General features: G+C 32.0%; 1 protein-coding gene and 1 non-coding gene across 2 annotated transcripts; both read right to left on the minus strand.

The window, feature by feature from the left end:
• Nucleotides 1-9,945: 9,945 nt before the first annotated feature.
• On the minus strand, nt 9,946-27,429 carry metro (membrane palmitoylated protein 7-like protein metro). Its single transcript, XM_089646170.1, has 11 exons — nt 26,947-27,429; nt 23,932-24,203; nt 22,335-22,466; nt 20,985-21,014; nt 18,312-18,479; nt 17,255-17,451; nt 14,206-14,321; nt 12,958-13,344; nt 12,672-12,842; nt 12,293-12,465; nt 9,946-12,196 (listed from the first exon to the last, which is right to left on the minus strand). The coding sequence occupies exons 1-11, from the start codon at nt 26,981-26,983 to the stop codon at nt 12,020-12,022; spliced, it is 1,860 nt and encodes a 619-aa protein (XP_089502296.1). The 5' UTR covers nt 26,984-27,429; the 3' UTR covers nt 9,946-12,019.
• Nucleotides 15,167-15,250, minus strand: TRNAL-UAA (transfer RNA leucine (anticodon UAA)). The gene has a single exon. It is a non-coding gene; the product is annotated as a tRNA-Leu (tRNA).
• Nucleotides 27,430-27,721: the final 292 nt, after the last annotated feature.

Here is a 27,721-nt window from a genome sequence, read left to right on the forward strand (position 1 = left end):
TAAATTTTTTGATTTCCGTTACGATCTGTAGAATCAATTCTTTTAAGTATGATATATTTATCCATAAAAAAGGGTAATTACTTTCCATCTCTACAATGAAGTCTATCTTGATTTTGCATTTCTTCATCTTAATCTTATCCACAAAGATGGACTGAGGACGGGTTGTTTCACAGAATTTGAACAATTCATAGAATTTCAATGATAAAATTCAAGTTCTGTGAAATTTATATTCAAATTCTGTTAAATATTTCATCATGGGTCGGTTGCTTTACAGTACTTCGATAACAACAGAACATGAATAGGACTTTAACAGAACTTGAATATTAACTTTGAAATTAACGTCCTTAGTATAATGCCATTTTGGCCATCCTGTTATAGTCCAGTGGTTACAGCAACTATTAGTTCTGGGTAATGAACTTAGAGCTAAAGGCAGCCTTGTGTTTGCTTCCCTGTGAAAATGCTTCTCATTTGGCGACCAAGTTACTTGGTGTGTTATCTTGTGTTATGATGCCAACATTTGGCGACTAAGTTACTTGGTGTGTTAAGTTGTCAACTTCTCCACTGCCAAACTCTTCTTACCCCTCTGGCCTTCTCTTCTCAGTAGCTCAACATTTGGTTCATACCTTAACTATAATTATTAAAAATAATACTAGATTTTATTGATCTCAAAGTTAGATTTTGTATGATATGTTTAATAAGATTCCAATAAGTAGACTGTTTAATTGTATATTTAAGCTCATTATGTTTTTTCTACTTGAAATGTGTATTAGGCTTACGGAATTTATATATTACAAGTACTCCTCACTTAATGAATTATTTATCGACTCTTCGGACTCACAACCAGCGAGATTTTTAATGGCAATATATATAATTTTAATGGGTTTTGTCATTATTTAATGCTTTTGACAATATTTGAAATTTTTTAACATTATATGACATGTTGTGACTTTTTTTTACATGTTTGACAAATATTTTTTTTGATAAACAAAAATTATGAACTTCTCATTTATCAATCAATTTGCTTACCCTACGAAGGAAACTCGAATACTTGTATTTCCAGTAGTGCTTTGAATATTTTCTAAAACACACATACCCATCCATGATCTTTAATAATTATTCTTAACATGTTGAAATTCCACAATGTTTGATATAGTAATCGATGTTTCGTAGTTATGTTAAATGATTTTTTTATATTCTGAATTATTTATTTTTAATTTTTAAATTGTGATATTGGGCGAGCAGCTAGTATGAAGAATATATTTTTATTTTAATGTGCCTGTGTTTGTTCTTAGGTAAAAAGTATACGGCCTTGTGGTTACTAATCTGGTAATTAGTAAAATAAAGTTAACCCCCGATCGAAACACATATTCCTGTGTAATCCACTAAAGTACCCGTCTTAGTATTAAAGTATATTTCTATTTATTTGGAAATTTATAATAATAATTGTTTGTGTGTTGGATAGCAAAATTATTATGAATGTAAAATGATTTTAATTAGAAGATGAAAATGTAATTAGATGGTAATATATTTGTGCTTCTTATTTAAATAAAAATATTTTTTTTATCTACGCAATCTAATTGATAAAAATTATAATCGTTTTTTATGTTTTTTTTTTTTGTGCCAAATGCATAATTCTTGTAAATATTACGAATTGTGTGGCGTAATGTAAAGCCAATAATCATTTAACTTAAATTGTATATAATCTCTGAACATATGCTTGAATTTAGGTACATAAGATGTATTAATTTATTAGTTGTTAAAAGGCAGAATTCTTTGAATTACTTATTTTGTACTTAATAATATTCATTACAACAATAATTAAGTTAAACAATTTAATATTAAAGCCTATATTTTCATCAACTGTCAGGCATCAGCTATCCTGCAACTAACATAAAATTATATTCAAAATTATCTAGGTAATAATACACAATTCTAATTCCATTTTTTACAATTTTTGTAATAATGACATTTTACCATTTACCAATAAATACCACAGGTAACCACATAAAATTTGAATGTCATTAAACTTGAGAAATAATGTATTGAACACCAAGTCTTTTCTTAGAGAAATAATAAATGTAAAAGTAAAGTGAATATATTTGTCTGTCAAATGTATAAGTGTATAGTTTTTCTCTAGTAACTACTTATAGATAATGCTGCTTTTCAGTTTTTATTTCTGGAAACTCATTTCTTAAGAATTATGCAGGTCTTCTATTTATTATGTAAGGCTGTCAAACTATTTAAATATTTTTTATTATTATTATTTCTACTATAATATCAATTTTATTAAAAAAGTCACCACCATCGGAAATCTTTTTTAGATATTGCAATTTAAAAATTTGGAGCTGCAGATAAATCTATTTGTTTTATTTTAAAGTTTGACTAAAGTAGGTTTTAAAGTCTTATCTCTATTTTAGAAAAACCTTAATAATATGTAAATTTGATTTTTTTTTGTTTTCAAACATTTAACTTTCTTTATCTCTGAACGGTATATTTGATGTTGGTACTTGTCTGATTCGGGAAAGTATGACATACTATTTATTTGTATGTTTGAAGTTAATAAAAATATAATAATATCAGTTCAACAGTTTATTTACTTAAATCTCCAGTTAGCACTAAAGTAACCAGGGTGTTATCAATATTTGATAATAAAATATTGACACTTATTAGGAAAAGCTACAAAGGTGTACTATGCCATTAAACTAGAGTAATCCAACATAATTTTTATGTATTCATTTGTCTGTGTTAACTATTTTATTATGTATACCTTTTAGTGATAAGTGATTCCGCTGTACATTTATAATCAAAATTAAAGCAATTCTGAAAAGATTTTTAATATGAAAGCATGCTTTTATTTCTGTTAAACTTTAGGCATCATTCCACCTGTTAGTTGTTACAGTCACCATTGTGGTTGTCAGCAAGCGTAGTTCTTTGTAACTGTTTACAACACAAAAGGTCATTCATCAAGCTGAAGTGATCTGAATGTGGATGAAGTCAACAGTAAACATTGCTTATTTCATTGTGATTACCTATATATGTGTTATTTAGATTTTAATGTGCGATGTATTTCTTATACTTATTAAGTTGCGTCCTAAATTCTATATGTTATGTAATACCTTCCTGTTTCTTTATTTAATTGACCGTTTAACATGTTTATTTTTGCATTCATGAATAGGTGATTTTAATAATGAATATTTTTGCACCTTGCGATTTGCTATTTATTGTATCCTGACCCACTGGGTGGGTACTTTGCTCCTTGCCCATATATAATATTATTTTCCTGCATTGTCGTGATTTAGAATGTTATGCACTATCTTTGACTGCCGTTTATCAAGCCAAGTATTCTTTTGCAGACAGCAAACATTTTAGATATGAGAATACAATATGATAATTATTGACCCCTGTGAGATAACGTCTTGGCTTGTTTTTATTTTTGCTATTTATATCAATCTCTTCAGTTTTTATTCCCATCTATTGTCTTGTGTACGAATGTGTTTCCCTTTACTTCACCTTTGAAGGGAGCTTTATCATCTTCACCTGGTTTCATCTTATGCGTCTACTTGTTTGCCATTTCTACTTTTATTGAAATATTCTGATAAATGTTTCAGCTCTCTTCTTTTCTAAAGTAATATTTTATTTTTTTATCCTTTATTTACTTAAGTGATTAAATTTATTAATTATCACTTACTTCAATTCTTTGTCACTCGATCCCCATGTAAACTCAAGTGAAAATTTTTGTTTTTCAGGTTGTTTCTATTAATCTTTTTGCGACTGTATTATTTCATTCTATGTGTTATACCTTTTTATTAGCAATATAAAGACATTTTCGGTAAGACCTATGTATATATTTCATATGTTTATATCAATATGTTATGTATTTTGGAATATTAAAATGTAATACATGCATTCTAATTTAATATTTTACATGCGTTTGTTAATAATCTGAATAAATATCACAAAGTTGAATAAGAATTAAAACCACAAAACTTTTTTCTGATTTATACTTAATTTTCAAAACAATATATTGAGGTTCAAAATACCATTTTCTTGAGAAACACAATTCGAATTTAATATTTTTTAAATGAATAACAGCGTAATCTTAGTAGGTCTATGTAAATTTAAAAAGTAGTACATATTTTATATTAGTTTTTTACGTAACAGTAATGAATGTCCCTGTGTATTAAAAAAAAAGCAATTATTCTTCAATATTGATGCGCCGGTAATATCTGTTAGTGAATCGATTTTTTATTATATCAGGTAATAAATTTTTGATAATTTAACATCATTGTTCGATAATTTCAGCAATATAATAAAAGCAACATTATTTGAATGAAGAAAACGAATTCTAAATATGTTATGTGGGTGGGGAAGTAATTTCAGATATGTGTAAGTAGAAATGGACTCTTGCACTTAAGAAAGTGTCACTTAACCGATATTACCTGCTCATTCACGACATGCACATAGCTAAGCATGAAGAATATTAATTATTTTATCGAAATGATGTTTTATTACTGCTCTTTATTATTTTCAGAAATAGATCAATATCGGTGGTGTAGTTGGGATAAGTAATTTATGAAAGTGGAAAAGGATTGTAATATTCCACAATCTATATTCACTGCCATTTCCTCGTAGCCTACTTGTATAAAGTGCATTGAGAACTAAACGTGCTACACCGCTTCATCTTAAATTAGGCTATATAATTAACATAACAATATAAAGTAAGCGAATATGATGTTAACATAGTATAAAATTAGATATTAACGATTTAAACTTGCAATTTACACTCTTCGATTGTGGAATGAAAAATGTTATCATTTAATGGAAAGGAATCCACTTATTTGCAAGATCAACTACAATATGAATCTATAAATTTGTTGTGCATCTAAATCCTTTTTATCAAGTGATCACCTTCATCATTTCTCTCTCTAAAAACCGCTTGCCAAGTGTAATTTTATTAATCTAAAATAGTTGCTACAAAATTTTACACTTATATGTAAATTTTTTGCATGTCATTTTCAATATTTACATAATGTATACCTACTTATTTTGAACCAGATGTAATATTTCATATTATGTAATAAATATGCGTGGGAAAATATCAAATGTTATTTCTCATTTTTGCGTAAGATTGTTGAAAGCCAGTAAGTAAATGAGTTAAAATGTCTTAGGTTGTCAAATGAGAGTTCAATGCCCTCTTTTTACATTCACAAGGGTTTTGTTCCTTTAACTTACATGGACGTTTTCTACATCCTTCAGCGGTGTTTTATTTTAACTATGTACCACATTTGTGCTATCCTTAATTACCAACTATCGGCAAACCGCTTGTTTAAAATTGTAGTATTTTAGTTTTATCAAAGACAAGAAAAGTACACAATCTGTACAGTAAAATAAATGTACCACTTGAGCTTGCTGCTGGTTGAAGAATTCAACCAAATCCAATGAATGTGAATTTTTGGTTGGGAATCACTGTGAACTGTTACTGGGGCGTCCCTTCATGGGCCGGTAAGGAATCCATATAATCTGGGTGCAGCAAAAGTAACGTAATAGTAATGTTGTGAGAATCTCACTGCATAGACTCACGCAGGTCTGCAAATGTCGGTATTGCAGATGTCTGTTTTACCGACCCGCATCTCCTGAGTCATCTGCACCCACAGTCTCCCGCATCATCATCGAGTGAATCAACTGATGTGACGAGGTTGTGGAAATTAGTTGGTTTACTGACAATTCTTTGCGATACTATTAATTTGCACAATTAACGGGTTCACTGCCAGTCCTTGGCCAGTGATGGCTTGGAACACTCTGACATGTAAACTTGGAACGCTCTTTCACCTGTATTCAACATGCTGTAACTTTAAAACTAGAGTAGGGAGTCAAAAACCGCGTCCATGCAATTTGTTTCGATTCTTTCAAGCACTGGGCCAATATAAAAACAACAAATCCCGACTGTTGCTGGATTTACACTGAGCATTGAAAGTTCTATTGAATATAATCGGTATTTCAACAAAAGGATAGTATATTATTTGTTATTTCAATTCCTGGAATGAGGGTTTTTATGACTGTGAAACGTGAAGAGAATCTCTTCCTCTGTTCCGCACCCACTCAACTCCTCTGTGCAAGTAAGCGAGAGATGTCGGGCATATTTAAAGAAAGCAGGTGTGAGCAAATACCGATAGGCGGACCGTAATAAACATATTACAAGGTTAATTGAGTTGCAGTTCAAATAATATTCAATATCATTTAGTACTTTTATAGCTTGGGTATGCTGAGTTACTACGTAGAATTTTTTATTAAAATATATAATTATTTTCGAAGATAGCGATTTAAAAGAAATTTGCGCAGGACCTTTATTTTCGCCTGGAGTTAGGGTAAAGCCAGTACAAAAAAACCCCTGCCAAAATGTGTTAATATGAAAACAAAGAACACTTTTTTTAATCAAACAAAATTGTACACCAGTTCGATCACTAATAATAAATTTCTAAAAATATTTAATCCCCGAATTACTATTTTTTAATTCAAATAGGTTTCCACAAGTAGCTGATGCATGAAACATAGTGTAATTCCTTGGTTCTTGATCCTGGTTCCCGATGCCATGTTTAATAATACAGCCGTACTGCGGACACCTGCGAAGGGGCCCTTACCTAAGTCTCTTAATTCCCATTTCCTGAACAAATGATGATTTGATTTTAATGACCTCGGCACGTCCATGATTACTCAATAGTTATTAGCTATGAACAGGAGAATACCAGCAGTCCTACAAATAACCGAATGGAAGTGGAGACGAAGATAATGCGTAAAAAAAATTAAGAAAGACTTGTTATTTCTAAAGAATAGAATTTGAAGTGTCCAGTGGCCTTAGGCCTTCATGTTGGTCTTGTGGGATAAACTGTAAAGTATTTGTGTGCCAATCATAAATGCGATCCAAATAAATAAATGCGATTTAAAAAGTAATCTAAACCATAATAAATAATAAACCACAATACATAATAAAAGTTTCTGATGTATCGTCTGTTAAGTGCGAAGAGTGGCCTGGTGAAATTTCATTCTAAGATAACAAATTAAGACAATTTGTTAATATTTACAATGAAAATTCACAAAGGTAATGTTAAATTAAGCCCTTCGTCCCACTGGCGAATAATTGTACGAAATCGACAAAAATCTCACAATGGTTGCTCTGCAAACCATAGTGAACTTTACTTTTCTGCTCATGGTCTCCGGTTTTGGTCAATTACGTACCGTTACCAAGCTAGTGGGATGACGGCCTAAATCTGATTTTATTCTCTAGGTGTACCTATCTTATTTATTAGTTAATTTAACATCTTGGTATCTCGAAAATATCAAATTGTAATCATCGACTTTGCGATTGTTGCTGCTTTTTTGCATTGGCTCCTAAACAATATTTGGTGCAACATTTTTCCAGATCTGAATAGAAACTATCGAACATTCTTTGTCAAATTTGATAATTTGCCAATCATTTTATGAACAAACATGTCTATAATAAAAATACCTATGGTGAAAAATTGAGAAACTCATACCAGCTTAATATTAGCTTCAACATTCCTGCTCATAAATAAACCATTCCTGCTTAATCTACAAAGTTGTCATCTGAAAATTTTAAATGTGAGTATTTAAAATAATTAAATAATATTGACATTGTTGACATTCAGAATCATTCATTTTAGCTACTACACACCACTTTAGTGACTATTCTTTTTATTACTAATATTTGGGATGGTAGGTACTGTACCTTACTTCCATGACTGTAATATGTTCACTTGACAGCCTGTTCATGGTTTAATTAAAAACCCAATCTACCTGTCAAAATGATGCAAAAATATATATTTTTGTGAATTTATGCTATTTGGCATGCATTAATTTCAGATTAATTTAATGAAATAAATATTCATTATACCTTGGCACAAAATATTATACTGATCTTGTCGAATTCCGCTGCACGCTTAATACAAAAAAAAAAAATTACAAACGGCACTTGGTTTCAACTTAATTATGTACTACAAGAAATAACTATTTATGTGGTGGAAATGGTAAAAGATGCATTAAAGTTCCATTTTTTCTTAAGTTAAGTTTAATAACCCAAACTAAACCCTAAAAACCTATTGTGTACATGTTTACTTAAACCCCTGACCTATTTAGTTTTCTCCATTTGATATTTAAGTTGAAATCAAGTGTTGTTTTTTTAAAGAGCTTTTGCATGCAGCGTAATTCGAAAAGTTTATCAATATTATAAAGTAGGGTTTTGTCAATGTCAGAACCAAAATGTTACATGTCAACACAACATAATTAATTTCAATTTAATTTGTATCAAACTAGTGAATTTTAAATTTACCCACAAAGAAACTATTAGAGAAAGCTAAAAAGTTAGGCGGCCATTGCCAAAAATGTTAATAGTATTGTTAAATTAGTTGATATTTAAAAAATCACTGTCTTGATTTCAACACTAATAATCTACTGCAGATCAATTTTGGGTTTGATGGACCTTGACAGTTTACAACTTTTAAAATCCATAAATAATTGTGACGTTTTTGCATACTTTAGAGTTCTTTTTTTATCTCATTATTTTAATATTACATTTAGTTAGTACAGATATTATTTAACAGTTTTGCTAATATTTTCAGCTAAATGAATTCGGTGTCAAATTTGTTAGACAATAAAGGCTTACTGCAATGATCTCAATAGAAAATAAAACACTGGATTTTAAACACAGTGTGATTGAACACATTGTGTATTTCAAAAATAGACAAATGGTTTTTCTTTATAAGTAGTGCAGATAATCAGGGTACATTTATTCAATGGTAACTAATGGCCGCTTTTATAAATCTCTGCTTCCCCCCAAAGGAACAATATAATCAATATCATACATCTCCCTCATACGTATTAACCCATTGGCCACAAACCCCTGTCGGAGCCGGGGGTGCATCTCTAGTACTTAACTACAAACACCGGCTCAAGTGGGTCGGCCTAAAAATGAAATATGAACACACCAGCGACATCTACGTCTGCTTAAATACAAAATGTCAAAGGCCAAACGCAAATTTGAAGCATTAATTGCATTGTATCCCAATAATATGATTTTTTAAGATTTTTCTCTGATATTCATGTTCAAAATTTTGTAAGCAGCCAGCTGCCATTTAATTTCTTCAAAATGAGAATCTAGCGGTTCTTATTATACTTATTACAAAGGCTCTTATTATACAAATTACAAAGTTTGTTAGCTGAATTGGAAGATGACAGTATTGGCAATCATTTAGTGTCATCAGATCCTGAGATTGTTGGAAGATTTTTATATATTTCGACAAGTAACAAATACCCGTTTCTGTGGTTCAGCAGGGTGACCTTCAGTAGGAGGTAGTCTAATGAGACTTCAGGGATATTAGGGAGGCCACTCCCCAAGGTATATATTCCTCCAGGCCCAGGAGTGAAGAAACTCCCATAGCGCCAATACCTGACGAGGAATAAAACTTCCGAAACTTGCTGGGAATGCGAAAGTTGCAAAGTAGCCATCCATATCCCTGATTTCTTTGAGGACTATCATACTAAATAAAAAAATTATTTACAAGTAAATATTTACGTAAAAAAAATTCATGTTTTGTAACTTTGTGGATAAAAATGTGAAAAAAAAGTTATTATATAAGCTTTTCCTTCTTTTATTTACCTTAATCGAATATCTAAGCAAATTTATAAACATACAGTTTAAAAGTGACATTAGATTTATTACACCGATGCAGATTTGAAATTTTTGGTACAAAATTAATTTGGTGATGAGGGCCAATTTTTTCTATTTCATTGATAATATGGGTTAGGTAAAAGGGGGGGGGGAACAGATTAAAATACACTTTAAACTAATCTTCTCTTTTAATTACACATAATTTCGATCTTTACAACATACTTAATAAAAAAATAACAAATTAAATAGTTTTCATGCATTTTATGTCAAATATTTAAGAATTTTATATTAATTGTAACCATCCAAAAATTCAATGTTGTATACATAAAACTTTTAGAAAATTTGATATTACTCAGCAACAATTCAAAAACTTTGTGAGCATTTTCGAAAGTACAAGGAAATAATCAATAACAATTTTTTTAATAAAAATTATTTTAACTAAAAAATAGAATTTTTAATTTGAAACTAAAATACCGTTATGTAAGAAATTCATGGAGCTAGTGAAGTCACGATTTAGATGAAAATATTTTATTGGTAGTCAAGAAGTTTTCGAGTACTATGCGAGTTAGGAACTTTTTAAAATGCCGGTATGGACTATATAGAAAATTTAATACATAAACAAATATGTTGATATTTATTTCTATATTTATGTTGGAAATATAAATTGTTGAATTAACCGCTAATAGTACATTTATGGAGAGCTGATCGAAGTTTAAAAAGAGGTTGTTTTATTAATTTACTTCATTTGAAATATTATGTATAAAATCATGATTAAAATTTATTTAGTTACATATTTTGAAAACATTGATCACTTTTCCGGCACATTTTTTTGTATTACAGTTCATATTATTTCCACAATGAAGAAAATTAAATTATAATGTTTCTATGAGATTTCAAACAATTTACAGCAAGGAATCTATCTCTATTAGATTCATTATTAGAATTCAATTTTCCTACAAGTATCTCTACATTAAAAAAATAAATGGGATGTTCGCAATATTTTGGTATTTTTCATTATTTCACAATGACACATGGAATAGTTTTTTTAGAACGTTTAACTTAACTCCTGTAACTTCTTAATGGTAAATTTATCTACAAAAATTATTGATTATTTTCTGTGCAACTGTATTTGGACCTCATTCGTTTTCTCTTCCTCGGCTCAACACACAGTATTTACATTTTCCTGTACAACTTAAGTATGTAGGTACTTCAAAGTCTTTAAACAAAAACTGCATTACTGCACATTCATTTAAAAACATAATAAAGATAATATATGTTTACTGTATGAGACTTACAATAACGATGTTCTTTGGCGGGTAGTTAGACCGGCATCTAAAGCAATCCATAAGATTGTTCCAACAATTCAACCCAAAAATTTTTAACCCAATGAATTATTAAAATTTTTAACCCGGATGGTACCCACTACCCACGGCTTAAGTTTTCATACCACAAAATACCAAGTACTTTGAATTCTCGAATAATATTATGTATAGCTTAAAACTACAACAACTTTACGACCGAATCAACAAATTATTATCTACCAATTTTTTTTGAAAATTAATAATACTTTTAGAATCTGTAAAAGTGAGATTATGCAAACCGACAACTCTTATCACTGCAACTTTTGTACAATTTCTTGAACTGTTATTTTTATTACTTTTGTTTCATTTATATCAATATTATTTATATATTATTATCATTATGTTATTTGAATACAGGATAAGCTTTAGAGATACTTTAAAAATTTGACAATAAACATTACATGTATCATGAGCATTCAATGAAAAGTGGCCAGGTCGGGATATTTTTCACATACAAATCTTATGAAACAAAATACATTTTAAGTAAAAAATATCCTAATTTGTGTAATATCTATGAGCCTGCATCCATACAAAAAAATCTCAAACTCAATCTATTAAGAAATAAGAACTTGGCCACCTTTCATATTTTTAAACTTTCTTATTGCTTTTAAGATTATAAGAATCGGGAAGTGGTCAATAAATTACATGCATAAAATGAATATTTTCATGGAGAGGCACTGTTACAATCATGAGTAGGTACATATATTAAAATAAAATATAATAAATTAGGTAACAATCAAATACATTATTTAATGACTACAATATTTGGTGTAACAATGTTTTCCTTGTTTGGGAAATAGTGCCCTTGTAAAACAGGTGTTTAATAATTTGAGTAAAATAATGCCAGCCCAAAAACAATAACATGGGTAAGAGGTATAGAAATAGGATCATAATAGTGGATATATTTTATACTTTGGATGTAAAAGCTCAACTCTATTTCGACTACAATTTGGCTAAATATGTAACAAAAGTATATTTATTGAACCCATGTAGCAGGAACCCACAACGGTTCCGTCTGCACCCTCCAGGCAGCCTTGAGAAGCGAAGCCAGCGACGTTGCTAAGTCTCCATTCACTATTTCTTCATCGCACAAGTGGCCGTAGAGGTACTCGATGCGGCGAGAAGCTTTTAGAATTTCATTCAGTTCTTCATCCTGCAATATAAAGAAGTTTTATTAAACTTTTCAAATCCTGTTGAAAAAAGTTTAAGCTCAACCACTGTCCAAATTTATTTCACTTGAGAATATTACCGTAAATCCTCTAGAGTTTGATTCATCAAAAGTAGAGCGGGCACGTGAAGCCATCCTGGTATCTCTTAACTCTTCCAGAACCGGTGGCTTGACAAAGATCACGTATGGTCGAACACGAGGGGTGCGTAGAGCTTTCAAAGCTTGCTGATGTGGGCACAGGACACAAACATATCCTGAAACAAACAAACTATTACAGTTTCCAATCGTTTGATTAATGTTGATATTTTATTGGTCAATGCTATAACCTTCCTAACTCTTTAATTTATAATAATTGCGTTCATTTCAAATATAAAAAATAGTTTTTTTTTAAACATTGTATAAAGAGACATGCACCTTGCTAATGGTGGCATCGTCAAAAAATTATAGGAATGATATTTACCTGCACTTATGATAGATTCAACACTTTCTGACGAAGTTCCGTACAGATTTCCTTTGTATTCTCCAAATTCAATCAACTTTCCAGCTGCTATATCTTGTTCCATTCTTTCACGGCTAACAAATATGTACTCCTTTCCATTTTGTTCTCCAGTTCTCTGGGGACGAGAGGTGACTAGAAACAATTGCAACATATTTTAAAAATGCACATTATTGCAGATAGACAACGCAGCATGTATTTGTCGAAAATTTAAATAACATCACAAACTAATATAAAAATAGCAACTAACATGGTACAGGGCTCTTGTATTTATCAGGATCAGTAGCTACCAAGCGACGTTTTAGCTCATTTCGACCCACTCCAGGGGCGCCAATCAGAATCAGAGGTCTTATAAGGCCTGGGCGTGGATACAAACGTCCTACTTCTTCGTATGTCGGAATATTCTCCCGATCGTAGTCATCATTCTCAGTTAAGTCATACATCATTTTTTTTATTTTGATGGGAGGTTTGCATGGCAGTAGAGAAGTGGGGTCAATGGCAACATCAGAGCAATCGGTAGTTTCCTTTGCATTGTTTTCTTCATGCTGCTGGTTTTCTGAGGCGAGGGTTCGAGAACACTGGACTGCTGCAGCAGGATTGCACAGAACCGGAGACGAAGGAGCCGACCATATGCTTCCTAAATTACAAACACAACATTTGTAAACTTCAAATGCATTAATATGGTTTACATTACTTGGATAAGATTTGAATAAACAATGCATAATATTTATTGTTACATAATCATAAATGAAATTAATAAAAAATTAATATTCGCACACTATTTAATAATGTTTTATATATACATAAATAGCGAGTTCAAATATAAATCGCATATTCGCAGCATAGTGCACTTATGTAGGTATATACATTAAAATGTTAAAAATACTGTACACACTGTTTTAAGTATAAAAGTCATACATGTGAATAATTATCGCACATAGAAGAATAAGCATACCGACAGTCCCGAGGAACAATGTCAGATGTGCAAATTTATAGTTTTGCAAAAGAGTTGTTTAAAGTTTTGTTTCTGCTTTTTTTACTGTTTTTTTTAAAAATATCTTTCTCCAATTAAATAAATAGGGGTTAATGCATCTAACAACATTTCGTGATCTCAAAAACAATAAAAATTCAGAATTCTAGTGAAATTAAAAATTTGCACTTCGGGTCTGTCGATATATACATAATACAATACTACGCATTTACACATATATCGTCATTTTGAGCATATACCTTTTAGAAACTTAAATCAAAACTCATTCTTAGCAGTGGAATAAAATCAAAAGAGTGAAGGGGATGATATTCATGTTAATATTGTAAATTCATGGACACTTTAAATTGATAAAAATAATACATTACATATATTAGAAAAGAATACTTATATTACTAGTTAAGAAATTAGTTAATTTTAATTATTACTTTTATGTAAAATATTTAGAATAAGAGGTGTAAAGAGAGGTTTAGTACTGGAAAGGAGATAAAATTGATGAATGGCGAATACCATCGAGAGTGCGCGCATGCGTCTGTCGCTCGTGGATGATGCGTCCTTCCTGCAGGGCACGCGAGGGGATGAGCCCGGCACGCATTACCTTCTCCCCTTCCCTTCTTGCCTGCCACCTAGGAAAAGCAAAACAAACAATTTATTCCTAAGTCAATCCAACAATGATATTTATTTCAATATAATATGCACATTTACTGAGATGGTAATTTTTTCAGCTAGATTTATATTTTATATAAACGATTAATTGACGGTTATATAAATCAGATTATGATTAACCTATTTATTGTTTTTGTGTTGAATTCGTAGAACTCCATATATTTATTTTTTAATTTTTAATTAAAATCAAATTTAATAATATAATAATTATGTCCTGCAAGTATTTTTTATATGTTACAGCTGTTTCGGCTTTCAAGGTCATTTACAAACTATCAAACTGTCACTGTCAATTGCTGTCAATTGACAGTTTGAAAATGGCCTGGAAAGCCGAAGCAGCTGTAACAATAACAAAAACCAAAAAATACTTGCAGAACTTAATATTCTATTATTAAATTTGATTTTAATTCAATTAAAAAAATATGTTTATACATAAAACTCTTGTGTGCCAACACCCTTAAGGATATTTTCAAAAAGTCATTTCTCTGAATATAACATGCGATTCTGGGGAAACTACACTTTTTTACTAACTGAAACTACTTTTTCGCACATTGGACATATATAGCAAGCTTCCTTACAAGATTTTTTTTTGTTTTTTTCTAGAACTGGATTTAATTAGTCTATAACCAAAAATCAACCATTTTGTTTGAATTTTGGAAAACAAAAGGTTGTAATTTTAAGTGCAACGAAAATACTATTTATTTTATGGGGTTATGTTAAAAGTAGGTACGGAAAAAGGAAAACTATTGATTTATAACGAATACTTTAACAAAAAAATGATTTGCTATTTAAAAAAAGAAAACCGTTCTGTCAGATGTGGGGTTCGAACCCACGCTCCCTTTCGAGAACCAGAGCTTAAATCTGGCGCCTTAGACCACTCGGCCAATCTGACTGCACAATGTATTGCAAAAATAAGACACTTAAACTGCAAGCATCAATTTTCTAATGCAAAACGTTAATTTACAATATTTTAATTCATAGTTTTTGTAAAATCATGGCATCATAAACTTTTACTTACGTTTCATAAATTAACAATTTTTTTCACACTACGCAAGAAAATTTGTCCTACTTACTAAAACCAGTGGTTATAATATTATAAGGTCTATTAATCTTACATTTTATATTAAAATCTTTGTATTTTTTTATTATTATTATTATGTATATATAAATATATATTTTTTTACATTAACCCAAATCTAAACAACCAAAAACGGATACAGCCATTTCAAGCAACATTTTAATGGTTGTCTTTCACCACGGAGAGATACTGAGAGTATGTCGCAAATACACTTTATATTACTTTGATAGATCCTGTGTTTACCAGTGTATCTACAGAAATGAAACTTTCCAGAAGGCCACTTTAAAGAAGGAAAGGTTAAAAATTTTAATTTATTGTCGACTTACTTTTCTGATTTTTTTGTTTCAAATTTTCATTTAAGAATTGTCTTTAATAATTAAATAAAATTTGCTTGCTCACATTGGGATTAGAAACTGTGACCTCCAGATTGCTAGTCGAAAATCTTACCCCTCAACTACGGAGGCAGATACATTGTTGAACAAAAATTTTCTTCATAAATTTATTGTAGTTAGAGATTATGTTGTGATGATAAGTGACATATAATTTTATTGTAGTTAGTGATTAATGACAATTTTAAAGTTAATTTTGGGAATAGAATAGAACCATTAGTTCCTGTTTATGGTACACACAAAATAATAAATAAACAATTCAATGGTTAAGACACAACCGATGGATGAAGAAAGAAGTGAGAAAGAGTAGAAGAAAAAGCAAATAATACTGAAAGAAGTAGTTGCAGAAGGGGTCACATTTTATGATTGGAAAACTTGATTGCAAATTGCTGTACATATGCTAACTAATTAAGTAACCATCGTGCCATTTCCGCATGGGTAGCCAGAGAGGATGGACCGCCGCGCACACTCCTTGCTTCATTCATATTCATGCATACTCTTCTATTATTCTGAGTCTTGACATGGTCCAACTCTAGTATCTGATTCACTTGATCATGCCATGTCTTCCTCGGGCGACCCTGAAGTCTTCTACCATCCACATTTCCATCATATGTTCTCCTTTCTTCGTTTATTTGTTCTACCAATGTTCAATGTTCAATGTCCAAACCATCTAAGCATCCCCTTCTTAATCTTACTCAAAACGCTTACATCAGCCTTGCATTCTTTGTGGATATCCACATTTCTCACACAATCGTACATGGTTATATCAAACATAAGCCTCAGGGATCTCATTTCAACAGCATTCAGTACATTTTCATTATTGCTCTGCCTGTTCCATGCTTCACTGCCGTACATCAGGGTCGGTACCAGCACTCCATTGTGGACTGCTAGCTTCGCTTCTTTGGACAGTTTTTTTGTTAGCGCCAACCATGTTCAGTCCTCCATATACGGAGTTACCTGCATTTACCCTTCTTTCAATATCTCTATCATAATTCCCATCTCTTGTAAACATACATCCACAATACACAAACTCATTCACCTGCTCCAAGTATTCATCATTCACAACTATATTGCACACTGTTTTCATACTCCTTTCGAACACCATGACTTCAGACTTTCTACACATGCTATACTGATTTCAAAGCCGAAATCATGAATTTAATGCCCAAAATATATAAAGACAAGGCGTGAAACCTTTACTTCTCCTCTTTGACCATTTTAAAAGTTGCTTGCCTCAAAGAAAAACTTCACCAGAAATTCACCGAACGACCGACAGCGGAGTATAAAAAAGGGTACTAATTACCTTATAATTAATTACATTACAATGAAATAAGGAGTGTGTTACAGAACAGAGGAGTGTGAAATTCCAAAACCCTTATGGATAAATGCTGCAATGGTTAGATAGACCGAAAAATTAAAATAATCATACCAATAAGCGTCATCTTGAGAAACAATGTGAAGGACGTCGCCCTTTTTGAAGTCCAGCCCGGCCTCCTTGCATGGAATGTATGGGTCTGAGGAAGAGGAGTAGTCAAAGTGGGCCCGAACTCGCACTTTGCTCTCACGCAGTCCCAGTTTCCCGTATGATGGCACGAGCTTGAAGGTGATAGTTCCTTCAGAGTTTTGCTGTAAAACACTAAAATATAAGTGTGACATTCGCAAATTATTACTATGACTATCTAGCTTTTGGAGGTATCATGAGAATTGATTAGTTTTCAAATGTTGACTATAATAATTATACAACAAATCTTTACAAAGTAAAAGATGTGGTGCATTCTGATTTTATGATAATTAGCTGTACCTCGTCACGCGTTGCTGTATCTCAGTCTGTGCAGATAGAGAAACAATAGCGCGTTTTGCTTTTACGTCCAACAGATGGCGCTGTTTTTTTTAAAAAAGGTATTTTTTTTACCTGTCATAGGTGACAACTAAATAATATAGGTATATAAAACATATTCGAATGCAACATTGGGTCAAAATTTCAAAGCAATCGGTGAAGAAATTTCAGAGATTTAAGATTTTGAACAAATAAACATTTACATTTTTATTTATAAAAAATATGAAGGAGAAAACTGGTTCATTCTGAATATTGTCATGCATCATAAAATTATTATGGGAGAGCTATACTGTTGTAATTCCCACTATGTAGGTACCTACAAGCATAATTTGTACACTTCATTTTATGCGAAACATTATTTTCCTTCAATCTGTCTAGTACCAGTGGTTCTAAGAAGATGCTATAACTCTTTAATATTATGTACATTTACCCTTCATCTTCTGGGTTCGGATATATTTTTCAATACCGAACTAAAATAAAAAGCTTAACCTATCGTGATACTGTATCATATTAATGAAAACTGATGCATTCTGTATGATATGCATTTTCACAGCAATTCAAATAACAATCACCATTTTGAAATTAATATGTACACACATTGCTAACTTGGTCTTGTGAAAATAGTTCACAATTGTAATATAATACTTACAAGAATGGCCAGCACGTCTGCTGGAGTCTTAAACTCCACATTGATGCCATTGACTTCTATGACCTCGTCCCCTGCATGAATCAGCCCCGACCTGTCGGCTGCTCCCCCGTGCATCACCCGCGCGATCACTATCTTCCCCGTCTCCTCATCTGTCTTGATTGTGGCACCCTATAGAGAAATACATGTCCAATTATATATATATACGAGGCAAGTGATTAACTATTTGCACGCGGCCGTATCAACTGTTGTTACGGCAAAAAGTCTATACTCACACGCGGCTGTATCAACAGTTGATACGTAAACTTTGACGGCCGATATGACAGCGCTCTTTCGTCATAAATGTATTTCTTGCTCACTTGGACATTCGTAGAACTATCACGATGCTGACATCTACAAGAATTTCTCAAAAATAAAATTGTATTTCATAAAAAAAGATCGATAATCAAGTGCGCCTCTTCGCGCCTTTTAGTCCTTTAGTTTACATTTTTGTCAACGGATGGCGTTAGTACTAGTATGTCATTCACAACTTTTCATAACTAAAAATGATAAGTGATCATGGTGTCCCACTTGCGTCTATCAACGCAGTGGCCTAAGTACACACACGCCGAGTGAATGGCGGAACCACATTCAAAAGATACGGTACGTCTTTGTATGAAATTTTATGTTTTTGTTTTTATAAACATCTAAGAGTGTTGACACACGAGGATTTGTTTTCAAATTGTGGAGAATAATCTGTTCTGTCTATATAGTCCAATAAATCATGCCAGAATGCTATAATTTGACATTTAATTGCGTGCATAGGTATTTGAAAATATGTACCGCGTACGGGTATGGATAAAACGGAGCAAATAAACGCGTTCAAAAGGTTAAAGGTTATGGGGTCTTGGTTACTAGTGGTACATTTAGAATGGTACATAAAAAAAAACATAAGTGAAAAAGTTTTGCTTACTTTTGGACTAAATTGAAAAATCTTTGCTAAACTATGAGGTTGAAGAAGCTGTTTACGTTCAGGTAGTGCACATATTTTAATATTATAATATTAGTTGCTGTGGCTCAGTAAGTCTGCGCAGAGAGAAAAACAATAGCGCATGTTTCTTTTACGTCGATGGCGCTGTTTAAAATAAAAAGCATGTTTTTACCTGCGACCTATATAATATAGGTATAAAAACACACGCATATTCTAATGCAACGTTGCGTCAAAATTTCAAAGCCATCGATGAAGAACTTTCCGAGATCAAGGTTTTGAAGAAATGAACATTTACATTTTTATTTATATAGATAGATCGAAATAATATTAAAAACATTCAAACAATGAAGTAGACAAATACATAAACAAGACAACTACACGGGATATTACAGTTGTGATTTGATGATGGCAAGGAGACCTATTCTTTCGTGGAATGTAAAAACACATTTTCTTCCTTGAGAATTTCGAGGGAGAATCTCACTGTGTTTTTACTTAACACGGCAGTATTTTATTATAGGCATGTTTTGATTTGTCACAGGATGTATTGAGCATTTATTTGTTTTATGTCTATTCATACTGTATGCTAAATACTCTCTTGGTACTTACTTTGCTTATGCTTACGCTTACTTAAGTTTTGGAAACCTGAAATGAAGACACCCCTTAAAAAGCTTACAATATTGTTAGTAATTTCCCACCACCGAGACCTTGAAATCAGGAAGTACATATGTTGCTGAAAAATTACTAACTTTTTGGTAACAAATAAATTATACTCCCTGATTTCACCACCTGAAAACACTCGGTGGCCGGAGAACAACAAAGGCAGGTGAATGTGCTGGTGAAAGCAAAATAATAATGTTGAGCTTAAATAAAATAAGTTATGAAAACGATAGAATACTCTAAAATGATAATATACTGACTTATATAATAACAAAATATAATAACGGAGGCCGCTCCTTAATTTTAGATCAAGACTAACCAAAATGTTAAATGTGGCTGATTTTTTTTATATTACGACAATGATAATGATCAGTGATTGTAACAAGGAAGAACTAATTTGAATGATTACATACATCAAAAATAACACAACAAATTATGGGCAAGAAAATATGAAGAGATGGGATTTGTAAATCGTGCAATCAAAGTAATTCTTACTACGTCTTTTTTGAGAAAAAAGATAGACACAGGTATATGACAAAAAATTGAGTATTCATGGTTTTTGTCGTGTACATTTATTTTGCAAGTAATGAAAAGTTTACAAGAGTCATTTTACACATTCATTTTGAAGACATTCATATCATGGTAAATTTATAGACTTATCTGTGATATGGGATGTTCGTTTTGATAACATTTTGTTGGGTGGGAACAATACCATCAAGGAGATGGTCGAGGGATGCCCTGTTAACGTATATGTATATACTTTTTGATGGAGTTATTTTTATTAGTCAAATAAAACTAACAAAGCACACGTACCTATTTCTATAAATACAACAATATTGCATATTTATGTTTTGCATTTTGCTTCAATAATATGAGATGGTATATTGTTGGATGAAACATGCGTTGAAAGCAGAGAAGGCACAACATGAACAGATAGATGACAACAGTTATCTTGGAGATTTGTGAAAACGATTACAACAGCAAGCAGAGTGAGCAAATATTTGAAGCGGAAACACTATTGAAATTCTAAAACGGTTTTGAAAACTTACCACAATGGGCTCTGCACTCTGGGCACCACCCTTTTGACCATAAACATATTAGTATAGGATGTCGTGTGCGTAATACAGCGCTCAAAGGTGGGTTAATATTACATGTATATTGTTGTATCATAATTGTTTTAAAGAAAAGTTAGTTTTAAACGAGGGAAAAATGCTTTTCTATTATTAACAGCAAATAAAAGTAGGCGCTTCCTTTAGACATTAAAATTGTTGTAACTTAATTATTTGACTCATAATCCTACCGTAGCATGCTCACAACAAACACATTTTAGATAATACTAACAATTGTTATAATTATTTTTTTAAATGTTTCCTATCATGATGTATGAATGATTAAAATGGTATTTCAGCTGAACGTTATGTCTGTAATTGCCTCTGCTGTGTAATGGTTTACGCATATGAATTTGAGTCGAGGGGTTGCAGGTTTGATTTCCTTTGCAATACGAAAACAATTCTTAAAAGTTTCTTTGTTGTGTTATGTATTACGAAAACAATGTGGGACTTTCCAAAAATCTCCTTATAGCTCTTGAAAGAAACATTAATAAATAAATCATAAATTTAGACTTTTTTATCAATTGAACAAAATGTATTACAGTGATTTAAGCAATACATAGCTGCAAGGTAGGTACTTAGTAAATAAAGGTATGCTTTTCATTATTCGAAACCTTCAATCAATGTCTATGGTGAGGGCAATCTCGAGATATGAAAGCAAAAACTTATAAATTTAACGAATGCATCCATCAAAAGCCATTTCCAAGTGTACACATTTTGTATTTGCAGTGAGATTCTTTATTTGACCTTTGGTGTAAAGAAACAGTAACAATGGAACTTAAACCTATGTGATAATAGTTTTTCAAATCGAAACATAACACAGAGTACATATTTTTGAGAACATAGTTAGTTGTAGAATATTACTTGTGTGTGGAGGTAGAGCAGTATATAGATATATTAAAGGTATTCATGGGAATTGATTTAAGGCAATCATAATTCGTAGTAGCTGAAGTTTCGTTTTACAAAAATCCAAAATAACTCTGATTAATGATTGCAATTGTTAATTTTTTATTTGTTACAGTAATAAAATAATTTCAAAAGTGGTTTTTGATACATAATAAATGTGTAATATTTGGGTTTTGTTAATAATATGCCATAAACATACAAATTTAGTGAGTCTGTGACGGAACTAAATACTCTTACAAATTATAATGAAAAATTATTACAAATAAATTTGCTATAGATTAGATTATAGATTTGCATAATCTAGCCATTGATTTTAAAAGTGAGTTTTGTCTCTAAGAAAGAAAAGGAAGATCAAATTGTTAAACGAATATATAACATAGTTACCAGTGGTTCGTCACTTTTCACGAGTTGCACAATCTTAACGGTCTCTTCATTGTCGTCACCGTCCAGAGGCACTTCAGGTAAATGAGGATAATAGTCTTTTTGAGCAATGGCATCGTGAGCACATAAGATTCCCTGTAACAAAATAAAGAATCATTACTACGTACTAAGATAAGTCAAATTTATTATAAAAGTGAAGAGACTGCTTAATACAAGCTCTGCTGTGTAAAACTTAATGTACGCAATGCTCGGCATTCTTTTCTGCACTGCTTTTGTTAATCATATTAGAGATATCAAATGAGGTTTCTAACAGTGCCGCTAGATGGGTCTGCTATTAACATAGCATAAAATATACATAAGGCAAATTAAAAAAAAAAAATTATTTTACCATAAAAAACATAATACACAATAAAATAATCAAATAATACTTGAGTCGGGTCATGTCAAGAGTTATAATATAATTACATTTTATGTCTCCGATAACTTCAACAGAACTAGGCAACTCAGGCTTTTTATTGTTCCAAGAGACAGGACCAACCTACTAATGCTCATGCCTCTGGGGAGAATGACTACGCTTTTAAACAAACTTCCTTCAGAGATAGACTTGTTTCAGTCAAACCCCAATGAATTCAAGATTAGAATAAGTATTTTTTTAACACAATGATGCATCACAACTGATTAAACAAATGTGTTTAATAGATTAATGTACTGGTAGGTATATGATTGTGATTGTAGTTATTGTGAAATGTTATTGGAATCACTATTTATCACAAATAAACAATAAATAATTAATAACGGAAGAGGTTGAGACAATATATGAATGAGAAAGAAGCGAGGAGTGTGTGCCGAAAAAGAACAGTTTGGTAGTCTATCCTCTCTGATTTCCTCTGTGGAGAAGCGAAGCGATGGTTAGTTATTTGGTACAGCTTAAACCATTATATGTGTATAACTAATTTTATTTATGATTATTTAAAAAAACATCAGATAAAAAAAAAAAAATTACATTATGTGAGCCAGAAGCCTCGATAATATATATGACTTTTAAATTTGAATAGATTGACTAGTAGCAATTCAACGAATTGATTTTGATGGAGGGGCTAGTATAAATTTTACCATTCTTTAAATTAAGTAACTAACATCACACTATTTCACCGACATGGTAGGCAGAGAGGCTAGAACGCCACATAACTCTGTTTTGGCACACACCCTTGCTTCACTATCACAAATACATGCTTTTCTGTCATTCCAACTCTCGATACCAACTGACTTATTTCATTCATTTGATGAAGTCATGTCTTTCCGACTTTAACATTCACCCTGACACTCCATTCTACGTCCAACCACTCTACATATCCAAACCATCTATGCATCTATTCTACTCTTGCATCAACTTGCTTTCTTTCCAGAGTTCCTCATTCATACATTCTGTATATTTTGTACACTCATTTTCATATATTTTTTACCACATTAACACAATAGGGATCTTTTTTAAAATGCAATTAATCTTTTGAACAAAATCCTAACACGCAGTGTCTGCAAAAACAGGGTACTAAAAAAATCTTTGTGTATTGTTTTTTATTGACTGTATATATTTTATTACCTGAACATGCGGTGTCTGCAACAACTTGAACAGTTCCTCCTGCATGGGAGTGGCTTGCTTTTTATTGGCAGACAGCAATTCCAGGACCTCCAGAGCAACCTCCATGGAGTTGGACAGCAGCGGGAAAAAGCGTTCATCCTTGCCTTTAGCCACTATCTTGTTGTGCACGTGCACCAACGCATGAAGTTGCTTGGACTGGAGCAACTCGCTGAGGAAGGTCAAGTCCTCACCGCCCTGCACGTCCTTCAAGGAAGACAGCAACCGGGAGAGAGCTGGAATTACAAAGTTAGGTTAGGTCATGATAAAACAAGTAAACATAATTATACAGAATGAAGTAGAAATGAGATCTCTGAGGTGTATCAGTGGTAAAAATTAGTATGACTTGTCAAAAGAGTGGATATCTGGAGAGAATACGTAGTGAAAGTAAGAGCAATGGATAAGATTAAGAAAGGGTTGCTAGAAGGTTTGGGCAAGTAGAGAGGATGAACAAAGAAAGGAGTGTAGAGAGAATATGAGGCGGAAGTTAAGTTGGTAAAAGAAGTCAGGTACTCCGGGAAAGACATGGCACAATCACATGAATCTAATAATACTTGAGTCGGGTCATGTCAAGAGTCGTAATAACAGGAGAGGATAAGACGATGAAGTGAGGAGTGACGATGCACAGTTGTGTGGCTCTCTTCTTTCCTCTGTGGGGAAGTAGCGCGATGGTTAGTTATTTAGTAAAGTTTCAACAATTTTTATGTAGGATTAATAAAAGTAAAAAAATGATGATATTATGATATGATGATATTTTTTTGCAAATTTTAATAACCCTTCCTAAAATGTCCCTGAAGAAAATACCAAAATAATACAGCCATAAGAGAATAAAAGTAACGGTAGAAATGAAATATAAAATCATTGAAAAGCGAGAACGAGGTGTGAGCGTGGCTGATCTAGCGAGCACATACAATCTGTCTATACCAACGATTTGCAATGTCCTCAAGGATAAGGATAAAATTAAGAAGATATAAGCAACACCACTCCGTTACTCCAGCGTATGGATCAGCAGGTTATTTCAAGCGTTGTGAAATGTGATTTTGAGGGGTTTGAAACAGTACCTAAGAGTCTACAGTCAACGAGATCGTGTCTTTGGCCAATACCATTTGATTGGAGGTGAATATTGATGAGCTTGTGGAAGAGCACAGTCAAGAGCTGACCACCGAAGACCTTAAGGAGTTGCATTGTGTTTCACAGCAAGAAGTTATGGAGAAGAGTTTGTTAGTGGATGAGGAGGAAGTAGCAGAGCAACAATCTTCAAGAGAAATGCTGAAAGCATGGGAAACTGTTGCATCGTACGTTGAGAAGCATCACCCTAATAAGGAGGTAGCTATGCGTTCTACAAATTTATTCAATGATAATGCTGTGTCACATTTTTTTTACCAAATTTTGAAGCGTTGGCAAAAACAAATGTCTCTAGACAGCTTTCTAGTAAAAAATAATTAATTATTTGTCATAAATTCATAAATAATGAACTAGTTATTTCTATTTTTATATTGTTTGTTGCAAATCCAAATTGCATTCCAGATTGTTACGCTCCTTAAGTATGTAATTTTATTTGAATAAACATTAAGGTTAAACGCAACGCTCGTTGTATTCTACATGTTCACAGATGGCGTTAATTAATTAATTTTGTATAAATACGCTTTTGCAAGGTATTGCTTTACAATATTAAGACAAATTATTTGTTTGCGCCCTCATATACGCAATATGAATATGAATAAATAGTTTTGTCCATATAAAAACTCAATTCTATCGAGAAAGGCATACAAATACAATATTGGATTGAATCATCGGTAAAATATTGTATTTGTGTGCCTTTCTCGAAAGAATTAAGTCTTTAAACGAACAAAACTATTGATTCATATTCATATTGCGTATATACGGGCGCAAACAAATGATTTGTCTTAATATTGTAAAGCAATACCTTGTAAAAGCGTATTTAAACAAAATTAATTAATTAACGCCATCTGTGAACACGTAGAATACAACGAGCATTGCGTTTAACCTTAAAAAAAAATTTAAAAAATTGTATTTATTGGTATGGAACGCATTATAGTATTTTACATTCACGTGTATGGGAAAAATGGTTTCACTTTACAAGTGTTTCACATAACAAGTAAGATTCTGGAACGAATTAAGCTCGTTATGAGAGTTTCCATTGTATTTCTCTTTTTCAGAACAGAATAATATTCATCTTGTATTTATTATTAATTAATTTATTTCTGCACCTTAACTTTGTAATATTAAACTAAATAAAGGATAACAAATACATATTATGGAAGTAAGTACCGTTGTGGTATCAAAAATATTGGAAAAGGCATAATATGACAGTCAAATTATTGTATTAGAAAAGTTTAAGTGTAACTGGATTTCTCACTGAATTAGTACTTACTCTATCAAAATATCCACGTTTTCTTATTTGTAAAAAATAAACCTTTTGAAGGGAAGTGAAAATGAATTAAAAATGAGTAGATTTCTATGTAAAAAATTTCACAAAAATAATTTTAACATGCAATACACATTATAAATACTAATTAAAATAATTCTAAAAAAAAAGATTTTATGATTTGATTTGGAATAATTTTTGATTTATTTTAGTTTTTATTCCCGTAATAATTACCTTCTGGGTAATTATGTAAAAATATTGAAAAAAATAAATCGAAGAAAAACATTTTTTTTAAACATAAAGATATTTATAGTGCTTTGTAAAACGGGAATTTTTATATATATTTTTTATTTTGTGAAACGAACGTAAGTAAATAAAAGTTTTGTTTTTGTTTCATAAAAAAATTGAGAATTTTCTTTAAATAAACCCTTCTGTATGAACTTAGGATAAGGATCACAGGGGACTATCAAATATTCAATAGCCCCCCGTGTTCCAGAACCCTCAAATAATAATGTAAAGCCATAAAGGGAAGTGCGCATGCACAATGCATCGCACGTCGCCGTGGAAAAACAATAAGATAATAGCCTCACCTGGGTCCCAGTTGTTGTCCCCAAAGTTCTCGTCCATTGCTGGTATCGCACTAATGTCAAAAATCCTCGAGCTGAAATTCCAATATCATAATTTTCACATAGATTTCAGGCGAGTGACTACCATTTTAAGATGTCAACAATCTTTTTCGCCTCCCATCGACATTTTCATTACGTTATTAATAGCCCAACGGAAATAAAATTCTCTTGTGACGGCCTGGAGCGAAATTAAAATGCATATAGTTACAACGTTTGGCCTAGAGAGCGTAGGCCAATCGATACTCAAAGGGGGATACAGCCGACAACCACGTCAAAAAATATTTTGAAAACGCATCCCGATAGCGTGCGAACGCCTAAGTTGTGTTTGAGAAGACTCTATCGATAGGCATAATACTGTCTTAATATCGGCACCACTTGACAAATCTCTGTAATCCACTCAAATGAAGATAACCGCACACGCGTTGCTACCCGCAAACTTCGCAGTCTTCACACCCTTACAATATTTCGTGTAGCGGGTAGTATGGCGGTAGAGGGTAGCAATCCCGAGCGGCCGCTATCCGCTTCTCCTGCTTTCAGGAGGCCACCGAGTCAGCGAGGAGGGGGCGAATCCCGTCAGCGCTGATTCAATTCCGCCCTTTGTTCTATGCGCTCTTGTCGAGGTGCCACCTTTTAACCGAGTCACGGGCTTGACAAGCTGACAACCCTAGAATCAATGCGCAAAAGATATTGCATCTGTACCTTCCGTAACATCCGTTATACAATACTTCAACATACATTT

The sequence above is a fragment of the Hesperophylax consimilis genome, chromosome 23, assembly GCF_061612785.1.
Source record: "Hesperophylax consimilis isolate HC1 chromosome 23, BYU_Hcon_1.0, whole genome shotgun sequence".
Lineage (NCBI taxonomy): Eukaryota > Metazoa > Arthropoda > Insecta > Trichoptera > Limnephilidae > Hesperophylax > Hesperophylax consimilis.